This window comes from Strigops habroptila, chromosome 2 (assembly GCF_004027225.2).
Source record: "Strigops habroptila isolate Jane chromosome 2, bStrHab1.2.pri, whole genome shotgun sequence".
Taxonomy (NCBI): Eukaryota; Metazoa; Chordata; class Aves; order Psittaciformes; family Psittacidae; genus Strigops; species Strigops habroptila.
Window position 1 is genome coordinate 120,688,534 of NC_044278.2, and position 26,422 is coordinate 120,714,955.

The window sequence follows — 26,422 nt, forward strand, 5'->3', positions numbered from 1 at the left end:
GAAGCAAGCAACACACCAGGTTTATCTTCTTTTCAAACTCCATTAGCCAAGCCTGAAAAGGGCAAAGAATAAGTCTGGCTTTCACCTTGAGCAAGAGCAGTGTGAAAGTCAGCTGCACTGATGGACCACTGCCATTGCTCATCACCCAGCCCAACAGACACCAGGTTAAACCCCCACTTGTTACTAAAAGAGCCCACATGAACTTTACAACAAAGTATGCTATTTCTGGAGCACTTTGCACCTCTAGTGGTACAGGGCTGGGGGCTCTGGCAAGAGCTGGAAGCATTTATAACAGTCTTCAATACCTAAAAGGGGCAGACAAGAAAGCTGGAGAGGGGCTTTGGGCAAGGGCCTGGAGGGACAGCACAAAGGGAATTGCTTTAACCTGCCAGAGGGGAGACTGAGATGAGCTCTGAGGCAGAAGCTCTTCCCTGTGAGGGTGCTGAGGCGCTGGCACAGACTTTTCCCAGAGAAGCTGTGGCTGCCCCATCCCTGGCAGTGTTCAAGGCCAGGTTGGACACAGGGGCTTGGAGCAACCTGCTCTAGTGGAAGGTGTCCCTGCCCATGGCAGGGGTTTGGAACTGGATGAGCTTTAAGGTCCCTTCAACCCAAACCATCCTGTGAGCCTATGATTCCCCCAGCTGAGGACCAGGGATGCAATCCAGCTCTGTGTGCTAAGCAGCAACTAAACCCAAAGTAATTTGCTAAAAGGAGCAATAGGGCATTAACTTTACCTGGTCAGTAAAGCATGTGTATAGATGTAGGCTGCCTTAGCTTCTTATATACTCACAAGCAAAACCCAACCCATAAACCACAGGCATTTGCTTAGCCTATCGTGGATGTCCCATGCAGGAACAGGGCAAATGAGTGTAGGTCTGCTTTTGGACAGACAGACCAATTTTCTCCCCCTCAAACCCAAAGCACAGCTACCATCACACAAACAATTGCTATAACATGAACCCAGCCACAGATCGTTGCAACCCCAAAGAGACCAAAGCAGCCGCCTGGTTTTGCCCAAGTTTATTTCTATAAATTTGTACAAAAATTGATACTCTGCAATATAATAATCTATCAAATATGACAGATGAACATTTGTCTTTAGAGAGGCAAGATTCCAGGAATGTGAAGTACCATCCTCTTGCTTGGAAGAAAGGCACATTTCGGAGCTCAAAATACAACTGAACCATTGGAAAGGCAGGTCAGACATGCAAGTAGTGCAATGTTTCAGGTTTACACACACAAACACGTTGTACTCTGAAGAAATCTCACTACAAGCAGTGTTAACACCCACGTAAACATCTGATAAAACACTTGTCGAAGTCACTCACTGTAGATCCTACATGTGACAAGGCTACTTACTCCTTTACATTCACCAGGCAGAATAGTTAAAAGCCATCTTTGGGCAGAAGTTACTCCTAGCTTTCCCCAAATGCTTTTGGGATCCAAACCCATTTACCCCTATGGGTCTGCAACACCATTGCACCATCCCACTGCTCCCTTAGAACTTGCCTTTGGAGTCTTGTGGCTGTGAAGAAGTCCCCTATCTCCAGCTATGTGCAAGCAGCATAGGGACAGACCTGCTTCTAACCTGACATTCCAAATACAAGTGGTGAAGATACAGCCACCAAAGTATCTACCACACTATGAATTGAGGTCCACCAGGCTCATACCCTTTGGTTTCTCTGCATCATCCATGGTAAGTGTCAGAGCAGGCAGCTTCTGCTTGTGCTTTCAGAAAGGGTTTACCCAAAAGCAGAAATACCCTTGTGCAACATAAGCACATCTCAGCATCACTCTTGTGCAACACGCCTGTAATACTGCTGGTCAAGTCAACCAGATGGATTCTACTCTCCCAAAATAGCCTGTGCTAGTGGGGACAGTAGCTGTGGGAATGCTTCTAAATCCATTGCTGGCAATCCAACAGCATTATAGAGCAAATGACAATGGCAATCATTTCCCCCCTATCCAAATCCTCACAGCAATGGGGAGTTGTGCTTTTGTTTTTCTGGATAGAAAGATGTTGGTAATGGGATTTATCTAAAGTAAAGCCTTTCTTTATTTTCAAAGTGGTCTAGCAATACTTTAAACACTTTCTTGGAAAGACACATACACCCACACATGCTTTCAAGTACACGATGACAGCTTGGATTCCTGGAGAAGGTGTGTTGATTCTGAGAGAAGGAGGTGATGCTCAACCAATCCCTTCAGTTGACTTCCAAGACCTCAGTCTCTGGCAGGCCAAATTTGCTCTTATACTTGTCAAAGAGTTTGATCAGGGAGTTCACATACATGCTGTGGTAGAAGTCCACTTCCTTTGGGGTTGGATTGTAGATTTTAGGGATGGTGATGGGCTCCCCAACTGATAAAGAGAGGGAAAGATCCACATGTTAGATTGAAGGCTTCTGTACAACCTGGAGGTTTGTCCTCTATGGCTGCGGCTACGGTAGTTCAGCACATCCACAGCTTGCCATTATAGCAGATGTTTGCCTGGTTCCTTGTGGTTTTGCTAGGCTCTGAAGCACAGTTGTCCCACCACCTTCATCACATCTGCAGTGATGCCCAGATCCATTTTAGCTACAATGCAGAGCATCTGCTGTGTAAATGGTTGGGAAGCCCCACTTGCTTCTGTTTACAGTGATAAATACCTCCCCAATTAACAGGAACCAAGACTAAAAGCTGCAGTTCTTGTGTATTCCATAGAAGCCAACCAGCACTTTTGTCTCTCCTTCAAAGCCTTGCTGCTTTGAGTTGGAAGACTCAAAGGCAAGCTTTAGCTGACTCTTAAAACAAACCCAAGACACACCACATCGCCAGTCCTACGAGGGGGTAACAGGCTGCTTCTGGCTTTAGCCAGCCAAGAGCAGAGAAGGCGACAGCTACAGCATCTTTTCCTCCCACAAAGAGCTCACTTACAGAGCTGTCTGGCAATAGAGCATGATGGAAGGCTTGTAGCCTCTGCAAACACTTCCAGCTCATTCTCAGCTGTGCTGTCTTATATACAAGGGAAAAATAGAGTTTTACAGTCAAAACTCAAGCTAGAGTAGGGTTATGGCATAGACTCAAGCATGCTACAACCCAGAAAAGCACACAGGATGTTTATACCAAGAGCTTACCAACAGTGGTGATGGGCTTGGAGTAAGGTAACAACCCCCAGGTATTGGAGGAGAAGAGACCACGGCCATGGAAGATGCATGGAGCAAAGCCAATGTGCTTCTGAAACTTCTTCTGAACCCATCTTCCCCAGGACCCCTCCTCGAAGATCACTTGCTTGTACACTTCATTCTCCCCAAAGGAATAGACAGGAACCAGGTCCGCACTAGGAAGGTGGAAAGATGTTAGGACCACAACCCCTGGTCTGTGATCAACACCACAGCACCTCACTCACTGCTGTGTGCTCTTTCAAGCTGCATATTTGCAGATTCCATTGGCCAGAGCTTTGTCTGCAGCACAAGGTACTGACATGAGTCAGACAGAACTGACATGATATAGCAGATAAGACACATAGAAGAATTTAACTGGCAATGGGCATATGAAACACTTCTCAGCCAGGTACTGAATACCATAGAATATCATGGGAAGTGGTGCAAGCACCGTCTCTGGAAGTGTTCACAAACCATGTAGATGAGGCCCTCAGTGCCATGGGTTAGTGGTGACCTTGGCAGTGCTGGGCAACGGTCGGACTTGATGATCTTGAAAGGTCTTTTCCAGCCTGGTTGATTCTATAGAATGGTTTGGGTTGAAGGGTCCTTAAAGCTCATCCAGTTCCAACCCCCTGCTATGGGCAGGGACACCTTCCACTAGACCACACAGTTCAAAAACATGCTTCCCTATATTCTCATGTCTGATTTTTAATGGACATCCCATTTCAGACACATGGGACCTCTGGAGTTGCATCAGTGATGCCCCATGCAGGTTACTGTCATCTGCCTCTCCTTGCCCCGGAAACCTCATGCTGTCCTAGACAGCTTCCTATCCTGTTCCCTACTCAGAAGCCAGAGGACAGGCATGTGTCTGATGCTCTGGACATACATCCACACAGCACAAGTGCAGAAAGGAGCATCCATCCAAGACATAAGCTGCTTCAGGGGATAAAAGCACCTTCCACATGCTACCAGCACTGAGGTTGCCTCTTACCCATGCCGCAGGGCCAGTTTGACAAATCCCTTCCGATTCTTTAGTGTCACAGAGTTCTTCCCTGGAGTGCAGTTCAGGGACTCTGCTGCTCCTCCAACCACGATGATGATGGCGTTGCCACTGCCATTCTTGGACAAGATGTAGTCTATGCTGTCACGGTTCACAGGACATATACCTGCATAGCCAGGGGACACACAGAAGGGTCAAGACACAACATTAAGATGATCCCAAAGCCCTATTTGTAGCAAAAACTTTGTGCCTTGGTTGCAAGTCAAGTTGTTCAATTCTCTATGGCCATAGAGGGTTGGGTGTGCAATCACACAACCTGCTCCTCAACTAAACAAGCAGTTAATCGACCTGAACAGCACTAGACTCTGCCATAAACTCCACCAACACCAGCTCTCAAAGAGTTGCCCTTAACACAAGACTTCAGCAAGGATCTTCTGAGCTTAGTGTTGCCAAAGGCAATAGGTTTAAGATAATCTCCCTCGAAGTAGACTTTGCAGTAGGAGCTGGTTTATGCTTAGGAGGAAGCAGAGCAGTTGTATTTTGATGGGTGAGAGTCTGAGTTTGATCAGTTCCTCAGCAAAACCAAGTAGTAGAATAGGTTGTGCTTCGGCTTTAATGATACAAAGAGTAAATGGCAGATCTATTATGAGATGATTTCAAAGATAATTCATTTTCTGAAACAACATCAAGCTTTTGCATAGCAATAGCAGAATCTTTTGCTGTTCTGGAAATGAAGAGATGCATGGGACAGAGTGCTCAGTAAATCCATACTCCAAGACAAGTGTCTGGGAAGGTCTTTCCCTCTATTCCAGACTGGAAGGGACAGAACTGCACTACCCAGCGCAGCACTGCAGCTTTACAAAGCAGTCCCTGCCCTAAAGCACCAGTCCTCACTCCAGGATCTTACCATTCAGCCCAAGGAAAGAGAGTACCTTTAATTCCTACTCTATTGCTCTAAAAATGCTAAAGTGTTCGATTCTTTCCTCCTGAAACTTGAGCTTTCATCCCTCAGTTATTGTCAGAGCTTGCTCATCCCTCACCTTTTTGGCCAGGATAACCCAGGAGAAGCAAGATGCCATCATTCCCATTCCCATCCACACAACATGCCTGTGTTGAGCACTTAAGGTCATTTGCACTAGGAAGGGCACTATTACTCAATTTAATTTTAGAAGCTGATTCTGCACATCTCCTGGTAGTCATTGCTTGAACCAAGAGCTAAATGATGAATGGCCTCCGTGGAATTACACAGGGCAAGCCTGCAAGCCTTCGCGTGTATCTGAGCATCAAGGTCACCACCTAATCCAAGCTCCCTTGAGACAGATCAGCTGGATTTGAAGATGAAAAGCCCATTTCTTTCAGCACAGCTACACTTTTCTCTGACCATGCTTCCTTTGAAAGGCTCAGGCTGTGCTTGCTGCTCCATAGGACAGCCAAGAAGCCTTTGGACTTCTCCCATTCTCCATGCCAAAGCTCACTCTGACTGCACAGCCCTGGTTTACAGGGCAGCACAGATTTATGTTCAGCCATTTCACACTTGGTAAGAGGAGATTACTACTGCTCACAGCCTTGAAATCCTTCCTGCAGCAAATGCAATGAGACATGCAGATAAGGGCCAATTGCCAAATTATGCTCTTTAGCACATTTACACAGTATATAGGATTTTCTGGCCATCTAATGCCTTGGAGCATCCCTGCTGCAGCTTTAATCTCTAGCAGGCTATAAAGCATTGTCGTATTCAGCAGTGCTAAACCAATTAAGTGAAATCCTAACACACATTACTGCACCAATACACATACTTCAATGGTTCATCCACAAAAGAGAGGATTGAGGGAACTACCAGCACTTCCCAAGTGATGTTAAAGCCTTTGTAGTGACATTAAGTTTCAATATAGGAAAGTGAAGACAAATTCTGGCTTTCAGAAAGGTAACTTTGTCCATGAGATCACTATTTAACCAAGATCCTATAGTCTTGCTTAAATCCTAAGTGCAAAGGAAGCAGAATTTCCCACTGATTCCATTGTAATGCTCAGGAATAGCCAAGCCAGCCCTGCCAGCAAGGATGCTGCTAACAGCTACTCCCACCCTTCTTCCAAAAAGAAGGAAGCAGCTCTGGCTGGTAACAAGATTTGTCTTAACCAGATGGAACATGGTTTTGTGTTTAAATATAGAAAGGCTGATGCTGCATGGAAATTCAAGCAATACATGGAATAATGGAATAAGTTTACAGCCAATAGACTGGAAAGCCGATCCCAGCTTCTCACAGGCTGCTGTCCTGTGGCATTCCCAAGTTATGGGAACTTCACACAGCAGCTTCCATCTGGTGCAGGAAGATGGAAGCTAGATGGAGATCTGCCCTTCCTAGGGACAAACACCTTTTCTGCTCTAGATCCAGTTAGTTTCCTTCTAAATTAAGGCAGTAATGTTGGAAACAGTCAAACCTACCAAATCAGAGCCAAGTACAGCCACTCCTATCCCCTTTCTAGCCCGGAGTCAAGATCCAGCCAAAATATTATAGTGAGATACCTGTTTTAAAGTCATTTATGGGTGAATCTGTTCCAGGAACAGCAAACGGGGCACTGGAGGGTTCAATTCATCATCTAGAAATGTTACACCCCCATCTCTGCATAACCTATGAGCATCCTTGCTCTGAAAAGGAAGCTCAGGTCATGCAGGAACAGTGTTTCTTGTGGTTGTCAACACTGTTTCTCCTCTGCCCAGTCCTAACCAACAAGCTCTCCATCATTAAAATACTGGAATCCATTGGAACAGACTATTAATGTCATTCAGCAAACATATCACTGACTAATCCTTGTCATCTATAGGAGTATGTTCAGGGAAGGGGCTCTTCTGAACAGCAGAAACTGCATAATAGCCCATACTCTGGGGACACCTAAAAGTGTGGTTGGGTGAAGAGGGTATTTATCACCACCATAAGACCTAGATGCATGATAGCCCATGTAGTAGTAAGCCCAGGAGCAGAGCTAGCCACAGTATTCACATTTCAAAGGCAGCTTCATCTATCAGAACCTCTTAATGATAACTAGGACAACTTGCTTCTACATCTCCATCTTCCACACTACAGATGCCAGGTAGCTTTACTCTGCCTTTGAACAAGAGCATCCTTGAGTTAAGGATGAATGCAGAGGAGCAGCAGTCACCACAGCTTAAGATAGTCATATCTATTCACAGCTTCCTCTTGGTGATTATATGAAAGCAATGTTTGTGTGATGCTACCAGAGTGGTTACATGAGTTTCTGCCACAGCTTTCCACTTGAAAGAGGGGAAGAGAGCTTAGAGACAAGGGCATGGTCTCTGCTCCCAAGGAACAAGGGATGGCACAAGAGGAAACGGCCTCAGGCTGCGCCAGGGGAGGTTTAGATGGAGCTGAGGAACAATTCCTTCCCCAAAGGGTGCTCAGGCATTGGAACAGGCTGCCCAGGGCAGGGCTGGAGTCACCATCCCTGCAAGTGTTCACTTACCACCAGACATGAGGTAGTCTCTCAGAATGGGCATCCTGAAGTTCCCAGCCAGGGTAGCAAGGTATGGCCGGATCCCAGGGAATTTCTGGCTGACACCAGTGGCCTCTGTGCTGAAGTTGCAGAAGGCACCTAAACCCATGATGCCGTGTGGATGGTATCCAAAGATGTAATTCCTGGTGGTCAGCAGGTTGTGGGTTTTAACCAGCTGGGAGAGAAAAGAGCTCAAATGAAGACAGACATTTACAGGTAATGAGGAGAAATGGAGACAAAGCCGAAGCCCCTGGCTTTTGTCTCTTTTCCTGCCAAGAACAGCCTAAGAGCTGGGATATGGGCTATCCAGGACTTCAGAAGCTGTGGTACGAGCAGTCACTTAAACTTCAGTTCCCCAAGCAGAGGGACCAGCATAAACAGGCTGATTTAGCCACAAGAGGACTACCAGCCAAGCAGGAATAGGGGCTGGGTTGCAGCAGCCTGTGCCCTTCAGTTCTCTATTCCTCCCAAAGGTATCCATTCTTGTCCAAAGCCTCTTGTCCAAACCAACCACATTCTTCATGTCCCTGTAGCCACAGCTACGCCTCCTGCCAGGCCCTCTCTCAGTGGCTCACATCCCAGTATGTGGAAGGAAAAACACCATAAAAATCAGTGTCCCATAACAAAATCAAGTTTGCTTAACACTTGAAAACAGACCTAACCACTTAATGTGCCTGCTGGGCACCCTCCAGGAGGGAAAGTGTGCAGAAGGGTGGCTTACCATTGGAAACTATCCCTCCTTTCAGCAGATTTTGCTCTGACCTACATGCCAAAGCACCAACAAGACACCTCAAGCCATCCACAGCAGTGCTTTGATTTCTGCAGGGCGGAGGAACAGTGATCATATTGGTTTGGGGTTGTGCAATATTCCTAACCCTTTACACATCTGTTTCCAAGGCTGTTTTAGCCACGTACAACCCAACCCGTACCATGGTTCCGCTGCTCCCAGAGGATCTTGATGCTGCAAGTAGCAGCACCCCATGCATCAGAGCATCTTTGCCTGGCAGTACACAAGCAGCCTGAGCAAGCACACACCAGGATTGCTGCATCACCTTATATAAATTAAGATCAGATTAGAAGTTGGGATCAACTTTAACTTGTTTCCTGCTGCAATGGTGCAGTTTTCACTGACTACAACTCCCCAGACTGGAGCAGCACCTACAAGCCCCTCCATCGTGTTATTGGGATGAGGTGTTGAACGACTGCACGCCATCCCTCAAATTGCACAGGCAAAGGTCAGCCTGTGCGAGCTCCTATAGGAAAAAGTGCAGCTTTCCAAGACGTCACATCAGCATTACACACACCCTGTGCTGGCCAAGGAGCACTTTGGCAGCAAGCACTGGTTTGACTCCTGCTCTGTTGAATCACGCTGGAGCAGCGTGCCCAGAAACCTGATTCCCTCCTCTCCCCATTCCCAACACTGTCCTTAGATGTGCTATTTCAGCCAGCAGCTGCAGCACAGACATGACACAGCAGTGGGTTAAGCAAGTTGACTGCCCCATCTCCACTCTTCCCTTGAGGTCACGTAGGGCTCCAGGAAGCATGTGCGGATGCCTGTGGTTGCAGAAGCTTGCTATAGCCCCATGGCTTGTGTCACACCAAGTCATCGTTCCTCCCCTTTCCCTTCTTGCCCGATTAGTAGATGACTTTGCTTTCACTCCCTAGGGTGGGAGGGGTGTCCCTTGGCCAGTTAAGGCAAAGCTCCCAGAATACAGGCTGGGAAACACTCTCCAGTCATTCCTGGAGAGAATGAAACAGCAATATGGTAAGTGACCCCTCCATCTATCAGCTCTGCTCTAATAGACACTCAAGGCCTGGTGGCTACAAACATATGTAGCTTGGTTGGATGGATGGCAAAGACTCCCCATTAGAGCTCCTTAGGACTCCTCAGGTCCAGAGAGGCACCGGAGCTGGTGCAGGGCCTGGAGCACAAGTGTGATGAGGAACGGCTGAGGGACCTGGGGGGTTTAGTCTGGAGAAGAGAAGGCTCAGGGGGGACCTTATCGCTCTCTGCAACTGCCTGACAGGAGGATGGAGCCAGGAGGGGGCTGGTCTCTGCTCCCAAGGAACAAGGGATGGGACAAGAGGAAACGGCCTCAAGCTGCCCCAGGGGAGCTTTAGATGGAGCTGAGGAACAATTCCTTCCCCAAAGGGTGCTCAGGCATTGGAACAGGCTGCCCAGGGCAGTGCTGGAGTCTCCGTCCCTGCAAGTGTTCACACCCCGTGTAGCCGAGGCCTCAGTGCCATGGGTTAGTGGTGGCCTTGGCAGTGCTGGGGAGTGGTTGGACTTGATGAGCTTAAAGGTCTTTTCTATCCTGATTGATTCTGTGATTCTCTTGTCAGGGATGGGTGGTGGTTTCCAGCCTCCAAACCTCATCCTTTACTTGCCCCAAGCACAGTTGCTTCAGAAAGAAGCCGGCTGAAACAGAGGGTTTGTCCTTGTCTCTTTGGAGCATGAGGTGTTTGTGAGCTGAGCTTGGCAGAGCCACATCTCCCTCATACACAAGACATGCTGTTCTACCACCAGCCATGGCAAGTGCCCTGCTCCAGCCCCTCCGCCACGTGCCAGGACACGTGGTTCCCAGTGGAGCCTGTTGCTTGTACAACTTGTAAGAGCTCCAGCCAAGATGCAGCTTTATCACACTGTGTTTGCTCTCCAAGACCTCCTGTTACGGAGCAACAGGGATGGTGATGCCCACCATGCTCACAAATAGTGTGGGAGCAAGGCAAAGGGTGTGCAGAGAACCAACCCACCCGCACACCCCATCCATGGCAGGGCAGAAGGGGAGTATCTGAGCAGCACTGGAGATACAATGAGCATCAAAGAGGGATTTACAGTCAGGAGTCAGCCTGGTGTTCATACACATGTGCTTGCCCCCAGTTTGTCCCATGCAGGTTGAAACTACCCTTCACAAGCTGTCCCAGGGCAGATGGGTTAACAGAAGTCTTCCTCTACCCAAGTCAAGCCAGAGCAACTAGAGACTCCCAAGCATCAAACAGGTTTGTGCACCTATCTGCAAGAGGTGCAGGTCTTGAGATCCCTTCCAACCTGGTATTCCATGATTCCTAGATCTGCTAATGCATAAACTCATGGCCTGACCTGACAACAGCAAAGTCAGAGCCTTCATGTCTCCCCAAATTTAATCTAAAAGCATGAATTTTAGGTGCTGCCATCACTTATTTCTAGCCTCAAGCAAGATGGAAGCTTTCTTTAGGAGGCCAATCACTCTCTACTAGTTTTCATACAATCCCAGGCTGGTTTGGGTTGGAAGGGACCTTAAAGCTCCTCCAGTTCCAACCCCCTGCCACGGGCAGGGACACCTTCCACTAGACCAGGTTGTTCCAAGCCCCTGTGTCCAACCTGGCCTTGAACACTGCCAAGGATGGGGCAGCCAAAGCATCTCTGGGCACCCTGTGCCACCCTCATGTGTTCCCCTTGACAAACACTGAGCTGCCTTTGGTTTGCCTAAGGAATTGCTGTAGCTGTCATTTGACAACACTTACAACTCTGTTCTAAGCCTTCCTTTTGCCTTCAAGGGCTTCTCCAGCCCCACACAGCCCCCAGCTCCATGAAGCCTCAGTGGTCCCACAATGGTTCAGAGGCAGCATGTCCTTGCTGCATCCCAGCCGGATGGTTACAGTGCTGAGACTGGAGCTGAACCTTCACCCCACTGCACTAACATGCCTGTTCCCAGGTGCTGGCTGCGACCAAGCCTGTTTCAGTGGGACCAAAGTCCATCTCTGCTCTTGTAATGACAGATGTCTTTAAACAGATATAAACCTGCCAACAGAGGCAATAGAACAGTGCAATTATGGTAAAACAGCGATACTCTGAGTGCCACTGTCCAAAGAACAGCACTGCCAACTTGATTTGTAGGAACAGGCTAAGTAGCACATTCAGAAGTGGAGGAAGGACAGTGCTGCTCAGCATGAGGAGACAGCAAAGAGCAGGATGGAAGCGAGTGCTCTATGTGGGTGCTCAGCCTCCTTGCAGGCTGAGCAGCACAGTGACCATGTAGGCACACAGAAAGCAGAAAGCTAGAGCTCATCCTGCAGGATCCAAGCAGCGAGCACATAAGCTTGGATAACAACTGAACAACTGCAATTAGCTGCATCACACCCAGCTATGGAAGGAATTATCTCACCTTCCCTCCAATGCAGGCCTGAAGGCCCCTCCAGGCTATCAGTATTACCACTATGCTCCATAGAATTATGGAATAGTTAGGGTTGGAAAAGACCTTAATATCATCTAGTTCCAATCCCCTGCCATGGGCAGGGATGCCTCACATTAGGCCGTGTCACCCAAGGCTCTGCCCATCAGACATAGGAAGCAAAAGCCTCCATTTCCATTCTGTAACTCATCTACATTTCCATTCTCTAAGTTATCTACAACAAGTAAAGAGAAGCTTTGCCAGGAAGGCAGCCAAGCCACAGAGTGCAAGACAAGCACTGCACACAAAAGTCAGTGTCTTGCAGCAGTCCCTACTCTAACCATCCCCAAACCATTAGTGACATGGGTTAGTGGTGGCTTTGGCAGTGATGGGGTAAAGGTTGGGCTTGATGATCCTAAAGGTCTTTTCCAACCCAGCTGATTCTATGACCTCAGCAAGAGACTGAGGTCATACTTCACACGTCCGAAGTGCTATTGCCTATGGAGATAAGCAGTGCTCACATGCTCAGGTGGTGGTTTCTTTACCTAGGAGACCTTTAGATGGTTGCACTGCCAGCATGGCACCCTCAGATCAGCAAGGTGTCCTCAGGAGGCTGGTGGGACCTGGCCTGCCTCTGTGGCAGCCCCATGCTCATACCAGCAAGAGCTTGGGCTTTATCTGGCACTGCAGCACCAGGATTTAGCTCACTGGAAGCTTCCTCAGCTGCTTCATGCACTGCTAAGCTTAAAGCACGATTTGCAAGGCCAGCCACTAAGCAGTGGTCAAACTTAAGCTTCTAGTGCCCTAAAATAGCTTATTACTGTCAGACGAGCTGCATGAAGCCCTGTGCATGAGGATAACCTGTGTTCAGGCAGAGGAATTGAACAATGTTCAGGCTGGCTCCCAAACCCACCTGGATTGGCCAGGTTGGACAGGGCTTGGAGCAACCTGCTCTAGTGGAAGGTGTCCCTGCCCGTGGCAGGGGGTTGGAACTGGAGGAGCTTTAAGGTCTCTTCAACCCAAACCATCCCATAAGTCTATGAAACCCAGCCACAAGCTCTAGCATATGGCTTTGAGGTCAATACTGGTGGCATTTCAGTCTGGCCAGATCCAGACCTCACCTTCAAGACTGGCTCACACCAGCCAGGTACAAGGGAGTACAGGCACAGTTCAGCCACGTACAAACCCTGGCTTTCAGATCTGCAACCACTAAGAACATTGTACCCTCACAGGTTTATGGTGCTACGACTGTCACCTCAACTGGGAGCTGGGTCCCTATTGCTGGGGAGGTGGCCTTAGGGTTTGGGGAAATTAATCTGCAAAACTGCTTCCTATTTATCTCCAGGAATAGGAGTAAAATCTGAGCTAATACCTTAATGCAGGTGGTACCTGTGCTGATATGGATGCAGGTAGCACAGCTCTGTACACAGAGCCTGAAGAAGCAGAGTTTAGCATTGCAAGTGGCACTGGTGAGGTTGTCACCAGTGTGATCTGCCCTCACAGCACTCAGTGGACACAGGATGAGATACAGCAGATGACTACCTTGAATCACAAGCCAGGGAGACAAACCAAGCCCTAAGCCATTATAGAGACAGTTCAGGATCCAGTGAAGGTGAATTTTGCAGACAGAAGGTTTAAACGAGTTATCTTCTCTAAACCAGTACCTCTGTTAAGGAGTTCCCATGTTATTAGCAAGTTCAAGCCCAAGCCATTCCAGTGGTTGATACTCTCCTTACAAGACAATATTCATGGATCAACCTGTGAGATCAGTCCCGTGATTGCAGACAACCACCTCCAGCACCTCCGCATCCCACAATCCCTATAGCAGCTTTTAACAACCATGCACCCATAGCAGGGGCAGGAGTTATCCCAAAGCTGTCAGCCCTTATGTTCTACCTTCCCATACCATTTACCGGTGGGCTCTAAAACTTGCACAACTCTATCCCCTTAGTGACAACGGAATTACAGCCATAAGGGATTCTCACAAATGGACCTGGTGAAGTAGCAAGTATCTACCCAAGAAAACAGCAGAGAATTATCTGCCCAATCTCATCTCTGAGCCTATTTGAATGACCCAACTGTTAAACTTTATATCTACAGTGATCTGACCCCATAGCTGATGTAGAACATGAAGACAGGGACTGCATACACCAAAGAGGAGGTGAAACAAGGGGACCAGCCATTACTGGGACCCTCTTAATTCACACCCCCAGGAGAAGCTATCCCATTTTAGCCTTCAGCAACACCAAGGCAGGATTTGTTGCAGTACTGAGAACTTTGCACTAGAAGACACCACATTTGAGACCCATCTTCAACGCTAGAGCATGCTCTGTTCTCCATTAACTATGAGACCACAACCACTTGCTGCCTGTGCTGCTCTAGTGTATTTTTCCATGTACACTTGCCAGGAATTACCTGTTAATAGCAGCAAGTTCACCAACACCATGTTTAGGCACCTTGAAGGCTCAAGTGACTCTGCACAGAGGGCATGCAGTCTATGCCACTTTGGCTTCTTTTTGGAATTGGATTCCCTACTGCTTTGAGACAGGACTATCTTAGGGGTGGGTAGCTCATTACAAGCCTGTGGCAAAGTCCTTCCCTGTTGCTCAGGTTGAATATAACTTGCCAACAGCTTTACATAATAGTCCTTTCAGCTGAGTGTCCTTCCAAAGGGGATCGAGTTTCCTCCTGGGCAAATCTGGACCCTGCTCCCTTGAAAGTCCTTCAGCTCATTCTATAGTCCCCAGCCCCATGCTTTGTGTACAGCACATCTGAACTAGCGCGGAAAATACAAGAGAGAGACCTTAGAGCAGCTCCAGTGTCTAAAGGGGCTGCAGGAAAGCTGGAGAGGGGCTTTGGACAAGGGCCTGTAGGGACAGGCCAAGGGGAATGGCTTTAACCTGCCCGAGGGGAGATTGAGATGAGCTCTGAGGCAGAAGCTCTTCCCTGTGAGGGTGCTGAGGCGCTGGCACAGACTTTTCCCAGAGAAGCTGTGGCTGCCCCATCCCTGGCAGTGTTCAAGGCCAGGTTGGACACAGGGGCTTGGAGCAACCTGCTCTAGTGGAAGGTGTCCCTGCCTGTGGCAGGGGGTTGGAGCTGGCTGAGCTTTAAGGTCCCTTCCAACACAAACCAGTGATTCCATGAATATAGAAGGTGGAGAACTGGAGCTATTCCCACTGCTGGAAGCCCCCTTCCCCAAAGCCACCAGACTCCAGAGCTGATTTCACTGCTCCCTATGAAGCTATAGGACTCTGTGCACAGGGTTCCCAGGTGTTCCTACCCAATACACTGCTGCCAGAGGGTGTAACTGAAAAACAGGCCAGAACTCAGCAGGATTTACAAGAGGGGAACAGAGGTAGGGCCGAACATCACAGAACTGCTGCAGCACAGAAGCTGGAGAGCTGAACATGGAGCCTTACTGCTCCAGGGCAGATTGCATCAAGAAGTCTGGTGATAAGAACATCAGAGGCAGAAGCTTCTGCAAATCATATTATCAGTGGAGATGCATTTTATAACCACAGATGCTCCAAGCAGTAGTATAGTAATGGTAAGTAGGCCATGTCCTGATTACAGTTCAGTGTCATGAACAAACTAGTAGAGCTACATCATCTCCACAGGGGTTATTACAAGTCAGTCTCAAACAGTCCCAACACATAGAGTTAAACTGTTACTTACTCTTATTGGAAAATAATCCCTGAAGTACCTCCATATGGCCCAGTTCCTCACCCATTGGGATCTTCTTCCACCTGAAAAGAAATAAAAGAACATGTTTTCCAAGCTCTTTCCACATGGGTGCCCACCAAGAAGCCTAAAGGATGCCAGATTGGCTGCTGTCTCACTGGAGACATCAACAGTTTCATTCCTCTATGTGGGACACCTGCACCTTTCACTAAAATCAGATGGAAACATCCATGCTCAGGACTTCAGGGAGCTACAAATTACAGCTAAGACCTGACTTGATCATCTGTTGTAGTCATGCAATGGACAATTTGAGATAGAAACAGCTCATTGTTAACCTCAGATTCATCCTTTGGGAAAGGGCAAGATCCTGATGATGTCAGCAGTCTTGAAGCAGTGGAGAGCTGTGCTAATCTGGTTATAAAAGAAGTTGCCAAAGCTTGATGCCATTGCTGTCATGGGCTCTCAGAGCTGGTTTCTATAGGTATAACTTTCCTGCTTTATTTGCAGCAACACCGATTCCCTAGGGGAGGCACATCCTAATATCCATGCCATAAACTGAACCTTGCAAGAGCTGGAGAGGTCAGCAAGATCTTCAATCTTTATGTAGATCTTCCTGACCTACAGAAAGAACCTAAACCTTATAATTACATTGCTAAAAGCCACCTATGGCATAATATTAGTGAATGTTATCTTGTATTACCCTCAGCATCAGTAAAACCTGCGATCGCTGCTTATACCAAGGGTATGCTCCACTGAATGGTTTTGGTCAGTGATGCAGCCAAGTCCCACTAAGAAGGGAAGTCACCCATCATAAGGAAGAGCTTCTTTGTCTAAATATGAGGACAGGGACACTTAAACAGCAAGGATCTAGTGTGCAATATTTACCTTTCTTTGGTGTATTCCAGTCAAACACCAGCCAGGCTAAATATAGAGCAGCAATGGCCCAGCAATCTGTGCACAGTATGTACATGAGGATTAAAGTGCAAGCAATACCTGTGTAGGTCCAAGAAAGAGAAGAAAACAAGGTTGCATCACTTTTTGGCCTGCATTTATACCCCTTGCCTTTTGACCCTTCTATACTGCAGTCTCAGTCTCAACCTGATGTCATTAATCCCCAATGAAATCAGATTTAGCTGAAAACCCCTTATGGAGGACTGAGGCAGCTTTGAAGTACCCCAGCCTCCCGTCCATTGTATCTCCAGGTCTTTATTCTATATACAGAATGGTTTGGGTTGGAAGGGACCTTAAAGCTCATCCAGTTCCAAGCCCCTGCCACGGGCAGGGACACCTTCCACTAGAGCAGGTTGCTCCAAGCCCCTGTGTCCAACCTGGCCTTGAACACTGCCAGGGATGGGGCAGCCACAGCTTCTCTGGGCACCCTGTGCCAGCGCCTCAGCACCCTCACAGGGAAGAGCTTCTGCCTTAGAGCTCATCTCAATCTCCCCTCTGGCAGGTTAAAGCCATTCCCCCTGGTCCTGTCACCACCTAGGGCAGCCACTTCCACAGGCAAGAGCATCAGGTTTTCTTTGTGACCCACACCAAGGGGGTTTCTTCCACAACTACACAATCTTCCACACATTACACCAGCCATCCCACCAGCGTGCCAGAGATCCCACCCACAAATGATGTTGCCTTTTAGCACAAACTAAGTTAGGAAGGAACAGCAAGACTTTATTGACTGCAACCAGCATCTTCCTCCAGTTTAATTATCAGTACCATGGAGCAGAGCAGCCTGAGGCTTCACATATCACAAGTACCCAGAGACAAACAGTCTTTACTATTTCACTGGGTTAATACATGCTTCTTGCCCATCTCTGGTCCCTCTTGGAAGGGGACCAAACCAAGACAAAGGCAGAGTTGCACAGTTGCATCAGTTGCTTCTAAGCAATTTCTCCTCTGTGGACATTCCCATGAGTGAATCAGGTAAGAGATTACCAATTGCTTCAGTCTTGTTTGTATGGTAGACACAGACTGAGCTAAACATCACGAGGTCTTTCCATAGTCCCCATGTTTTCCTAGAGCCACATTAAGTCATTTAGTGCCAAAATATTAGTGTGCTTTACAATATCCCCACACACCCCCGGAATTAATGCTTATATCGAACATGTTTGAATTCAATTTCTTCCAGTATTAAGGCAAAAATAAAGCTTTGCTTTGGGCCACAAGGTGTTACTTACCCATGACGAGGAAAGTGAGAACCCATTGGAGCACAGATATGATCTGGAGTTGTTTCTCTACTTTGGATTTCAATAGCCAGAGCAAGTCCTGCAGAGCTGAAAGGATGCTCGATCCTGTGCCTGAGGGAAAGAAATGAAGATACTGAGCAAAGAAAACAATAGTTTCTTTTCAGATAGGAGGTTCGAAATCAATGTTCACACAATTTGCTTTTAGGCCTGTCAAGGGCTTATACTTCCCATGGAGTTTAGGCATACTGGAAAGGGAAAGACTGCCATCCACCACCATCCTGGTTTAGGGATACCAGAGGGAATTACTGGGTAACATCAGTTCCCACCTAAGCAAGCCTGTAATTACTTGACCACAGAAGTGCAGAGCCATTAACACATCGTCCTAACACATGCCTCCACTTCAGAGTGCCAGTTCTTGGAAGCGAAGAGGGAAATCCATGATCTCACCATAAGATACAGATCAGCAGCCCCAAAGCACGGGCAAACTGTTGCTCATCCACCCTTGGCCAGGGCTGTTGCATAACTCCTATGTACGTGCTCAAGCTCTGTACTCCAGCTTTACACAGAACAGTTCAAGGGCTGGTTGAGCAACACCTCAACCCATGACCCCAAGGATCCACCTCTCCAAGGATAAGGAAAACTACTAGCCTTTCTAAACCAGCACGTAAGGAAGGTAGGAATTGAAAGCCACTCTTTTAGAGGCTTAAGCTATTCAAGTGGGGAGAAAACCAAGTACAAATGAAGTGATAGACTTGGTTTCTATGTGAGGAACCACCCACTGCAGTCAGTATTTGCCTGTATGCTCAACAACCTCCAGAAAGAAGCACTTGCAAGTGGGTTCTCCTTTGTTTCTCTTCATTGCTTTATTTTACAAGCACCATAATAACTGGCTAAAACACAAACCAAGCTGCTGGCCTATGAACAAACCAGGAGGTGTGTTCACATATTTCCTTGTCTGTTTAAGGATCAACCTGTTATTAGAAGAGATGCAATGCTGCTAAGTAGATATTCTACCAAATAGGTTCAGGCCTTGTGGCAAGACATGACACTGCTAGTGGTGATACCACAGCAAGTGCTCACTCTTAGTCAAGTGAAAATGATGGCAAAGAGGTTTTTTTCTCTAGATAGAGAAAGTACTGGAGTTTTTGGTGGTTTCTACAAAGAAATTTTCAGTGATGCATCCTTTAAACACATGAAGCATCTCCACAGTCTTTCCTAACTGTTGTCCTTGCTGATAGTTGAGGCAATAGGATTAATGTACTGCAGAACTGCTGTAATAGGTTTGCAGCCTCTTTTAAATGCCATTTACTGTTAAGCCTGCACATGGTCCCTGCACTGACAGCTACATGGCTTCCTTGCTAGTAAAGGACATCAACAGGAAGCCACAGTGGAGGCTGCAGCCTAAATCTAGAACCAGCCCACACAGCCCAGACCCTTCACTGTGCTTAGTCTACATCAAATACACAGTCCTAGCAATGAGTTGGGTGTTAACTACTCCAAAGCAGACCAAGTTCTGATCAAGGATAGATCATGTCATTGCAAACTGCAACCTACAGCACTAATAGAGTCTGAAGCAGAAGCTAGAGCTGAAGATAAGCTAGTACAGCATTAAGAGCGAATTCAGCAAGTATCTCTCCCATTTGAGATGAGACAGGAGAATGCATTGAGTTAAACTGTCACCATGCACTGATTGCAACATTAGTGCAGGAAGACTCAGAAATCCCACACTGCAGTTCTTGGGCAGAAAATCCCCAAAATGGGGGCAAGTGATGAATTCCATCCCATCTCTCACAGAGTCAGAATCACCTATCCAAGGTTATGATAAATCCATCATTCCTGCTGAGGGGCCACAGCCTAGACACATCCTCCATTGCTGTCCCAAAACCTGGCTTACAGAATTGCACATGGACAGACCTCGTGTGGTCTGAGGACTACTAGATAGTAGTTTAAAGGAAGCTTTTAACAATATTGGTGTCACTGGGCATATGTCTATGCCCTCAAAATAAACCAAAAGTCTTAGAGATTGTTTGTGATCCATAATAAAATCCCAGCCCCATGTAATTTATCCTTCCAGCACCTACATACACTACCAAAGCATCTTTTGATTGATGAACCCAACACTTCCAGCCTTGGATCTGCTAACTCCCTATCCTCCTCCCCCATAGAGAACAACTGTTCATCCCTCCCTGCATTTGTACTTCAGCATTTCCTAGATGCTTTACTGCATTGTAGGCATTGCTGGCCCTGTAAATAGACTGGTATTAGGTAGCATAAGTCAACCTGGCAGCTTGTTTCCTGAACCACATTAAAGCTCTTTGTGCTGACATTCAGTTCCTGCAGGCAAAAGGAAGGCACAGGCTTGGCAAACAGGCAGAGCAGGCAGCTCAGCACCTGCCCTTGGACAAGTGGTGTCCTGGGTCAGATATGTGCTGAAAGCAAAGGACATCCTCCACAGAGATCAAGATTCCCCAACACCAAAGCCGGTAGTTACCATGGGCTGGATAATATTAGCATTTAATTGCCAGATAGGGACATAAAAGAAGGAAAGGACATAGGAATAGGCAGAGGTGTCACCTACAAGTGCATCTGCCTGTGCGTGATGTGCCTCTGCACCAACAAGCTGCACACTCCAGATGGATCCAGTGCATAAGCTATAGGCTGGGAAGTTACAGATTTTAGTGCTGAAACAATCTTTTCCAGCCAGTCCCGAGCTTCCTGTTCATTAACACTTTGTGATTTAACCCTCCATGCAAGCCTTGCCCTCTTTCTCCTTTAGCTGAAGCAGGCAGGAGGCATTTTGGGGAAGATCCTCCATGCTCTAGAGAACCAGACTAGTTATTGGTGACTTGGAGCAGAAGAGCTTTGATAAGTCAACATAAATGTGGTTTTTAGGGGCTCAGCCACAGCAGAATAACCCAACACTGATACTTGGGTTCAGTTCTCTAAAGAAAACCCTTCAAGCTCACCTGTGGGCCCACACTGAGCATCATTCACACGTTAAAAGCCCAAAGGAGAATTAAGCATAGGAAATACATTAGCCTAATAATCAAGTTTAATAAGGCCTGTTAAGCATACCCATGATTAACTTTGAGGCAGAAGGATACCGCGTACCCCAGCCTTTGTCATCCACTTATATCAGTCTTTTCCCAAGGGAATAACTTGAATCCTGAAGGAACACAAACCTCAATCTTCTGCTGCCGGAGACAGTTGCTTATCCTGTACTGGCCTCCCAGGGAACCTGTTCTAGAACTGCACAGCCCAGATGTTTGAGGTCACAGCCTTGGCAACCCCTTTGCCTAAAGAAGTGGTAAATGCCTCATCCCTGGCAGTGCTCAAGGCCAGGCTGGACACAGGGGCTTGGAGCAACCTGCTCTAGTGGAAGGTGTCCCTGCCTGTGGCAGGGGGTTGGAACTGGATGATCTTAAGGTCCTTTTCAGCCCAAACCGCTCTGTGATTCTATGTCTACACAGTAGAGATATTAGCAACAGCTTTCCTGGTCTCAGATGAGATCCTGAGCCCCTCAACTCCCACTGCATGCTCTGAAGCATTGGTGGGATACTACATGCACTAACCCATGTGTGGCTCTCACGGTTGCTACTTGTCAATACAACCACAGTAGTGACTTCTCCAGGAGACCTCAATGCTGCTGCCCAGTGATAGGAGCCATCTGCAGCATTCCAAGGAAGCTCACTGACATGACCCAGCTCTTCCTCAACTGGTGGTGGGCTCACTAGACTTCTATCACTCAACTCCAGTCACCATCAGATATAGGAGATGCTACCAAAGAGATACTGGAGTCAATGAAGGGCTTGACCAAGCATTTAACTCATGCCTGCAACACACACTGTGCTAGAACAGCATCTGGTGCACATCCAGCACAGTCTGCTTCAGATGAAGTGCTCAACCACTGTGATTTATCAAGGCACGGAGGCAGAACCAAAGGCCCCAGGAGTGAAAGTAAATAGAACTTCACACTTGAGCACCAGAAAACCCATTCAACAGCATTTAATTAAGCAGCAGCCAAATAAATTAGGTGAGGGGGAAGAACAAGTGTTTACAGACAGCTAAAATACACTGAAAGCTTGTTAAAGCCAAGCTTCATCTACCACCTTTTCAAGGCCATCAGTATATTAATTCCTGGCCCAGAATGATACTGCATCACACAGCTTATTTAGAGGAAAAGCAAATTAGATCCTCCAAAGCACAAGGCTGAAATGGATGTTTTGAGCCTCGTATTTGGCAGAGCAGCTGACACTGGAGGCATAACAAAGCTGGATTAGATATAGACCAACACTAGGATCCTTGTGAGGGCCCAGCCTCCCATGCAAGAGCAGGAGTCTGCGTGACAAGCCTCTACATCCAATGTGACACACGTAAAACCCCTTTGAGCAACACCAGTTATTCTGTGCCTTGGCTTTGCTCAGGTGCCCCAGCACAAGCTCTCTTCACTTCCAGTTTCGTTGTTAGTGGTAGCAGATAGTGACTCATATGTGGGAGAATGACAGATTACCAGTGTGAGGTATAGTTATCCTGCCCTGCTTGCTGATACAGCAGTTTGCTCATACCTCAGGAGGCTACTCAGTGATCCCACCTTATCTGCAGTGAAGAATGCCTACAACTGCAGATAGTTAACAGGGACATGTGACAACAACATTCATTTCAGCCCCTGTAGGGAGAAGCTGGGATTGTGCGTAGCGAGTAAACAGATTCGATATGATGTTTATCTCATCTTGGATCAGCATTTACTCACAGCACTGAACTTGACCTTTGGACTCAGTCACCAGCAGGTTAAAGTGATGTAACCAAGAGTCTAGACGCAGCTGCCCTAGACCAGCCAGCAGTTTAGATTAAGTCAACAAGGCTTAATGGCTCTAGGCAAGAGGAAGGAAAGCATCCTACAGCATCCTAGAGGCATGTAGGAGCTCTGAAAGAAGGCCTCAGTAATGAGCAAGTCCAGACCTCTACCTCTCAAGTGGTTTTGTCAATAGGAGACATCAGAACACAGCTAGTAGTGATGCTCTGCTCCCAAACCCACATGTCCCCCCACAAAGCAGAAGTGACATATACCAAGCCTCAGGCGTAGTATAAGAGTAACTACAAGGTAAAGTTAAGCAAAATCATCCTCCTCACCCCAAACTTTGTAAGATAGAAAAGATACTTCAACAAAGGACAAACCTTCAGTGTTATGGCCACACTAGTAGAATCATAGAATGGTTTGGGTTGGAAGGGACCTTTAAAGCTCATCTAGTCCAAACCCCCTGCAATGAGCAGCGACATCTTCAATTAGATCAGGTTGCCCAGAACCACATCCAGCCTGGCCTTGGGTGTCTCCAGGGATGGGGCATCCACCACCTCTCTGGGCACCCTGTGCCAGTGTTTTACCACCCTCATTGTAAAGAATTTCTTCCTCATACCCAGCCCGAATCTCCTTCTTTTAGTTTAAAACCATCACCCCTCATCCTGTCACAACAGGCTCTGCTGAATGTCTTTCCCCATCTTTCTTATAGGCCCTTTTTCAGAGCTGAAAGGCCATATAATGTCTTCCCAGAGCCTTCTCTTCTCCAGGCTGAAGAAGCCCAGCTCTCTCAGCTGCTCCTCATAGGAGAATGTAATATCCTTCCTCAGGAGAGTAAAGCATCTCCTCACTGCTCTGCCAAACATGAGGAGAGCACCTGACAGCCTATGGCCAAAGTGGGTCAGGTCAGGATGAGGAGACGACAACCCCTCCTACCCAAAGGATCTCAAAGCTTCATCCAGCCCGAGGCAGTGGTCCAAAGTCTGCTCTGAATTTGCAGTACTGGGTTGGTGGCCAAGCAAGCTCCCCCTGCACACACGCAGGGATAAAGAAGGGCAGATGCCTCCACCTGGGTTATTTTTAACTAGGGTCAGACTTAGAGCCAAATTCACAAGCCCTGGGACAAAGCCAGGTGCCAGGAAAGCAAGACTGAAGACACTAAAGGACGTTATGAGCCATTCACACTCTCACCCCACCAAAGCCAGCCCTTTACACAGGAAAGATACTTGGAAAAGACATTCAGGGAGGTAGGAAGACAAGTCTAATGGGTTTGTTCTAAATACCCTGTGTAGCAGGGGAAGGTATCTAATGCAATCAAGCAGCATGTGAGGTCCATGTATAAACCACTGCATCATGTCATCTCTGCCCACCTTTGACCTAGGGGTTCCCACATCATGATCCCAAACGCCCAGCCTGAGTGTGAGCTCCTTTTGCTTGGACAAGACAGGTTTGAAGCTGGTCCTGCACCGTGTCACCCATCACAGGCTGCAGAACCAGCAAGAGGTTGCGTTGGTGGATGCTGCAGTCACCAAGGCAACATCTCCCGTCTCCCCCAGGCAGAAGCACATGAAGAAATGAGTAAGGAAGCACAAATATCACTGCAGGGCCCCTACGAGGTGCCTCAGAGGAAAACTGACCTGAGGAGAGCTAAGGCAGCTTTCCATCCCTAAGCAGGATTATCTAGAGATGAGGCCAATCACTGTCCCTAAACCACAGCCCATGTTCAATTATGCACATGGCCTAGATCCATCGTTAACATGCCAGTGCCAACAAGGTGGCCACTGAGTGTCAGTCCTACATATTTGATAGGCCTCTTGAATCATTTACTCTCTGTACTTGGCTTGCAGTTAACTGCATAACAGTTCACATGCTGTTGATTCGAATGACCTTTCTCAGCTCAAAACATCACTTGTTTTCTGCTAGTTGCATAAGCAAGTTAAGGGCCAGATCTAAGCATGGATGAAAACATGGAGATCTTTTCCCTCCACTTGGTTCATAACTGATCCCACAGATCCATCCCTAATATTAGTGCTAATATGTGATTAATCAGTGCATCTCTAATACCTGATACGAGCACCAACAGCTCTACACACCTGGGCAGGACACAGCAAGAGCTTAAGGGTTAATTCACCACTTCAGGTCCTCTTAGCTCTGCTAATGACTTGCTTAATCAAGAGCCATTTCACAGGTCTCTTCATCCCAGGAGGAATTTGCAGCTTCCTTTGTCAGGGAAGAAAGCTTTTAGCAAGACAGTCAAAGCAATCACTGGAGAAGCCTCCACAACACACAGGGTAAATGGTTCAAGTGCATTGTCCTGCAGAGCCCCTGATATTTGTAAATCCCAGCACCTCCCAGATGAGCTTCAGACTTGAACTTATGCAAGAACCCTACCAGTGTTCAAGGCCAGGTTGGACACAGGGGCTTGGAGCAACCTGCTCTAGTGGAAGGTGTCCCTGCCCATGGCAGGGGGTTGGAACTGGATGAACTCTAAGGTCCCTTCAACCCAAACCAGTCTGGGATTCTATGCATGATCCCTAAAGCTGCCTTCACAAGCACACAGTGGAGCAGTTCAGGCTTTCCCATATTGTCTCTCCAAGACCTTTAACCTACAAGTTTCAGCCTGCAGCAGGAAGGGTTCAGTATCTGAGCAACTCTGCCCATGATGGGTGTCAGCTACTGACACCCAACCTGCTCCTCTCATAAGGAAGTGACTTTACCAGGGCATAGGGCTCTAAACACAAACTCGACTGTTCCTCCTCGCATAAAACCACCTTTTCACACGCAATCTCGAACTCCCCATTGTAAATCAACAACAAATAGCAATGATTCCCCCCCTCCGTTGATGTAGATGTGGGGAACACCGTGTTGCGAAAGGCGGCTGCAACAGTGAATTTTACGTGCAGACTACTACTATTTCCTTCCTGTCTTCACAAGGAGATAAAAGAAAGGCTCATTTTAAAGCAAGTGCCACACGCCCACATTACACCAGGGTGCAAACTCACTCAGATAAACCAGAGCCGTTTTGCAACAGCTTCAGGAGAGCAGCTCCAACCCCCCGAGCTCGCCAAAAAGCAAACCCTGCGCTGAGAGCTGTAATCCTTACCCTTAAAACACGCTGCAGCAGCCTCCCCGCCATTGCACATCGCTTTTCCCCCTCTTAAACACCCATTCCTGCAAGCAGGAAGAAGGGGGATATATATATAATAAAGCCGAACGTTTCCCTGCTGCTCCCACCCGCATCTTACACCGCCGGGATGCGGCTCCCCCACCGCAGCATCCTCCCGGCATCGGGACCACCGGACCCCCCCACCCCGTACCTCGCAGCACCCCGGAGTAGGCAGCGATGATGGTCTTCATTGCGGAGGGGGGCTCAGGTCCCGGCCAGGGCCATGGGATGGAAAAGGGGACCCGGCTCCGCAGCCCCGGTACAGCGGCGAGTAGGAGAAGCACCGGCCGCGCATCCCTATATAGCCCCGGGAGGAGGAGGAGGAGGAGGAGGAGGGCGGAGAGGGGCGGGCCCCGGCAGGGCGCATGGGTCCCACAACCATGGGGATGGGACAGGGGGGGGAAGATTTTGGTTCCAGTGATGCTGCTTGCAGCATGGGATTGGGATTTGAGAGGGGAGGATCAGGTAGGGGCATCCCCCCATCGTCTGCAAGGTGTTCCCATCCCTGTTTTCCTTTCTCCTATCGCAGGGAGGGGGAGAATCCTCCCAAGCCCCACACTAGCAACGGGAGTTTTAAGACACTGTGATCCTTTGCTTGCTCAAATGCTTTCCCACCCGACTCTTGAGCATTCCCAGTGGGATTTGGGGGATCTGGGTTCCAAAAGGCATCGTTAAATCCAGACAAGGTAGCGAAGAGAAAAATTCAGGCTGAGAGAGCTGGGCTGGTTCAGCCTGGAGAAGGCTCCTGAAGGGGAGACCTTAGAGCAGCTCCAGTGCCTAAAGGGGCTCCA

The 26,422-nt window shown here is 47.9% G+C and overlaps 1 protein-coding gene across 1 annotated transcript; it reads right to left on the minus strand.

The window, feature by feature from the left end:
- Positions 1 to 1,005: 1,005 nt before the first annotated feature.
- Positions 1,006 to 25,923, minus strand: DGAT2 (diacylglycerol O-acyltransferase 2). The gene is made up of 8 exons (XM_030475705.1): positions 25,783 to 25,923; positions 17,662 to 17,781; positions 16,370 to 16,477; positions 15,479 to 15,549; positions 7,623 to 7,827; positions 4,135 to 4,309; positions 3,114 to 3,316; positions 1,006 to 2,359 (listed from the first exon to the last, which is right to left on the minus strand). Exons 1-8 carry the CDS (start codon positions 25,820 to 25,822, stop codon positions 2,205 to 2,207), a joined length of 1,077 nt encoding a protein of 358 aa, XP_030331565.1. The 5' UTR covers positions 25,823 to 25,923; the 3' UTR covers positions 1,006 to 2,204.
- Between the last annotated feature and the right edge of the window lie 499 nt (positions 25,924 to 26,422).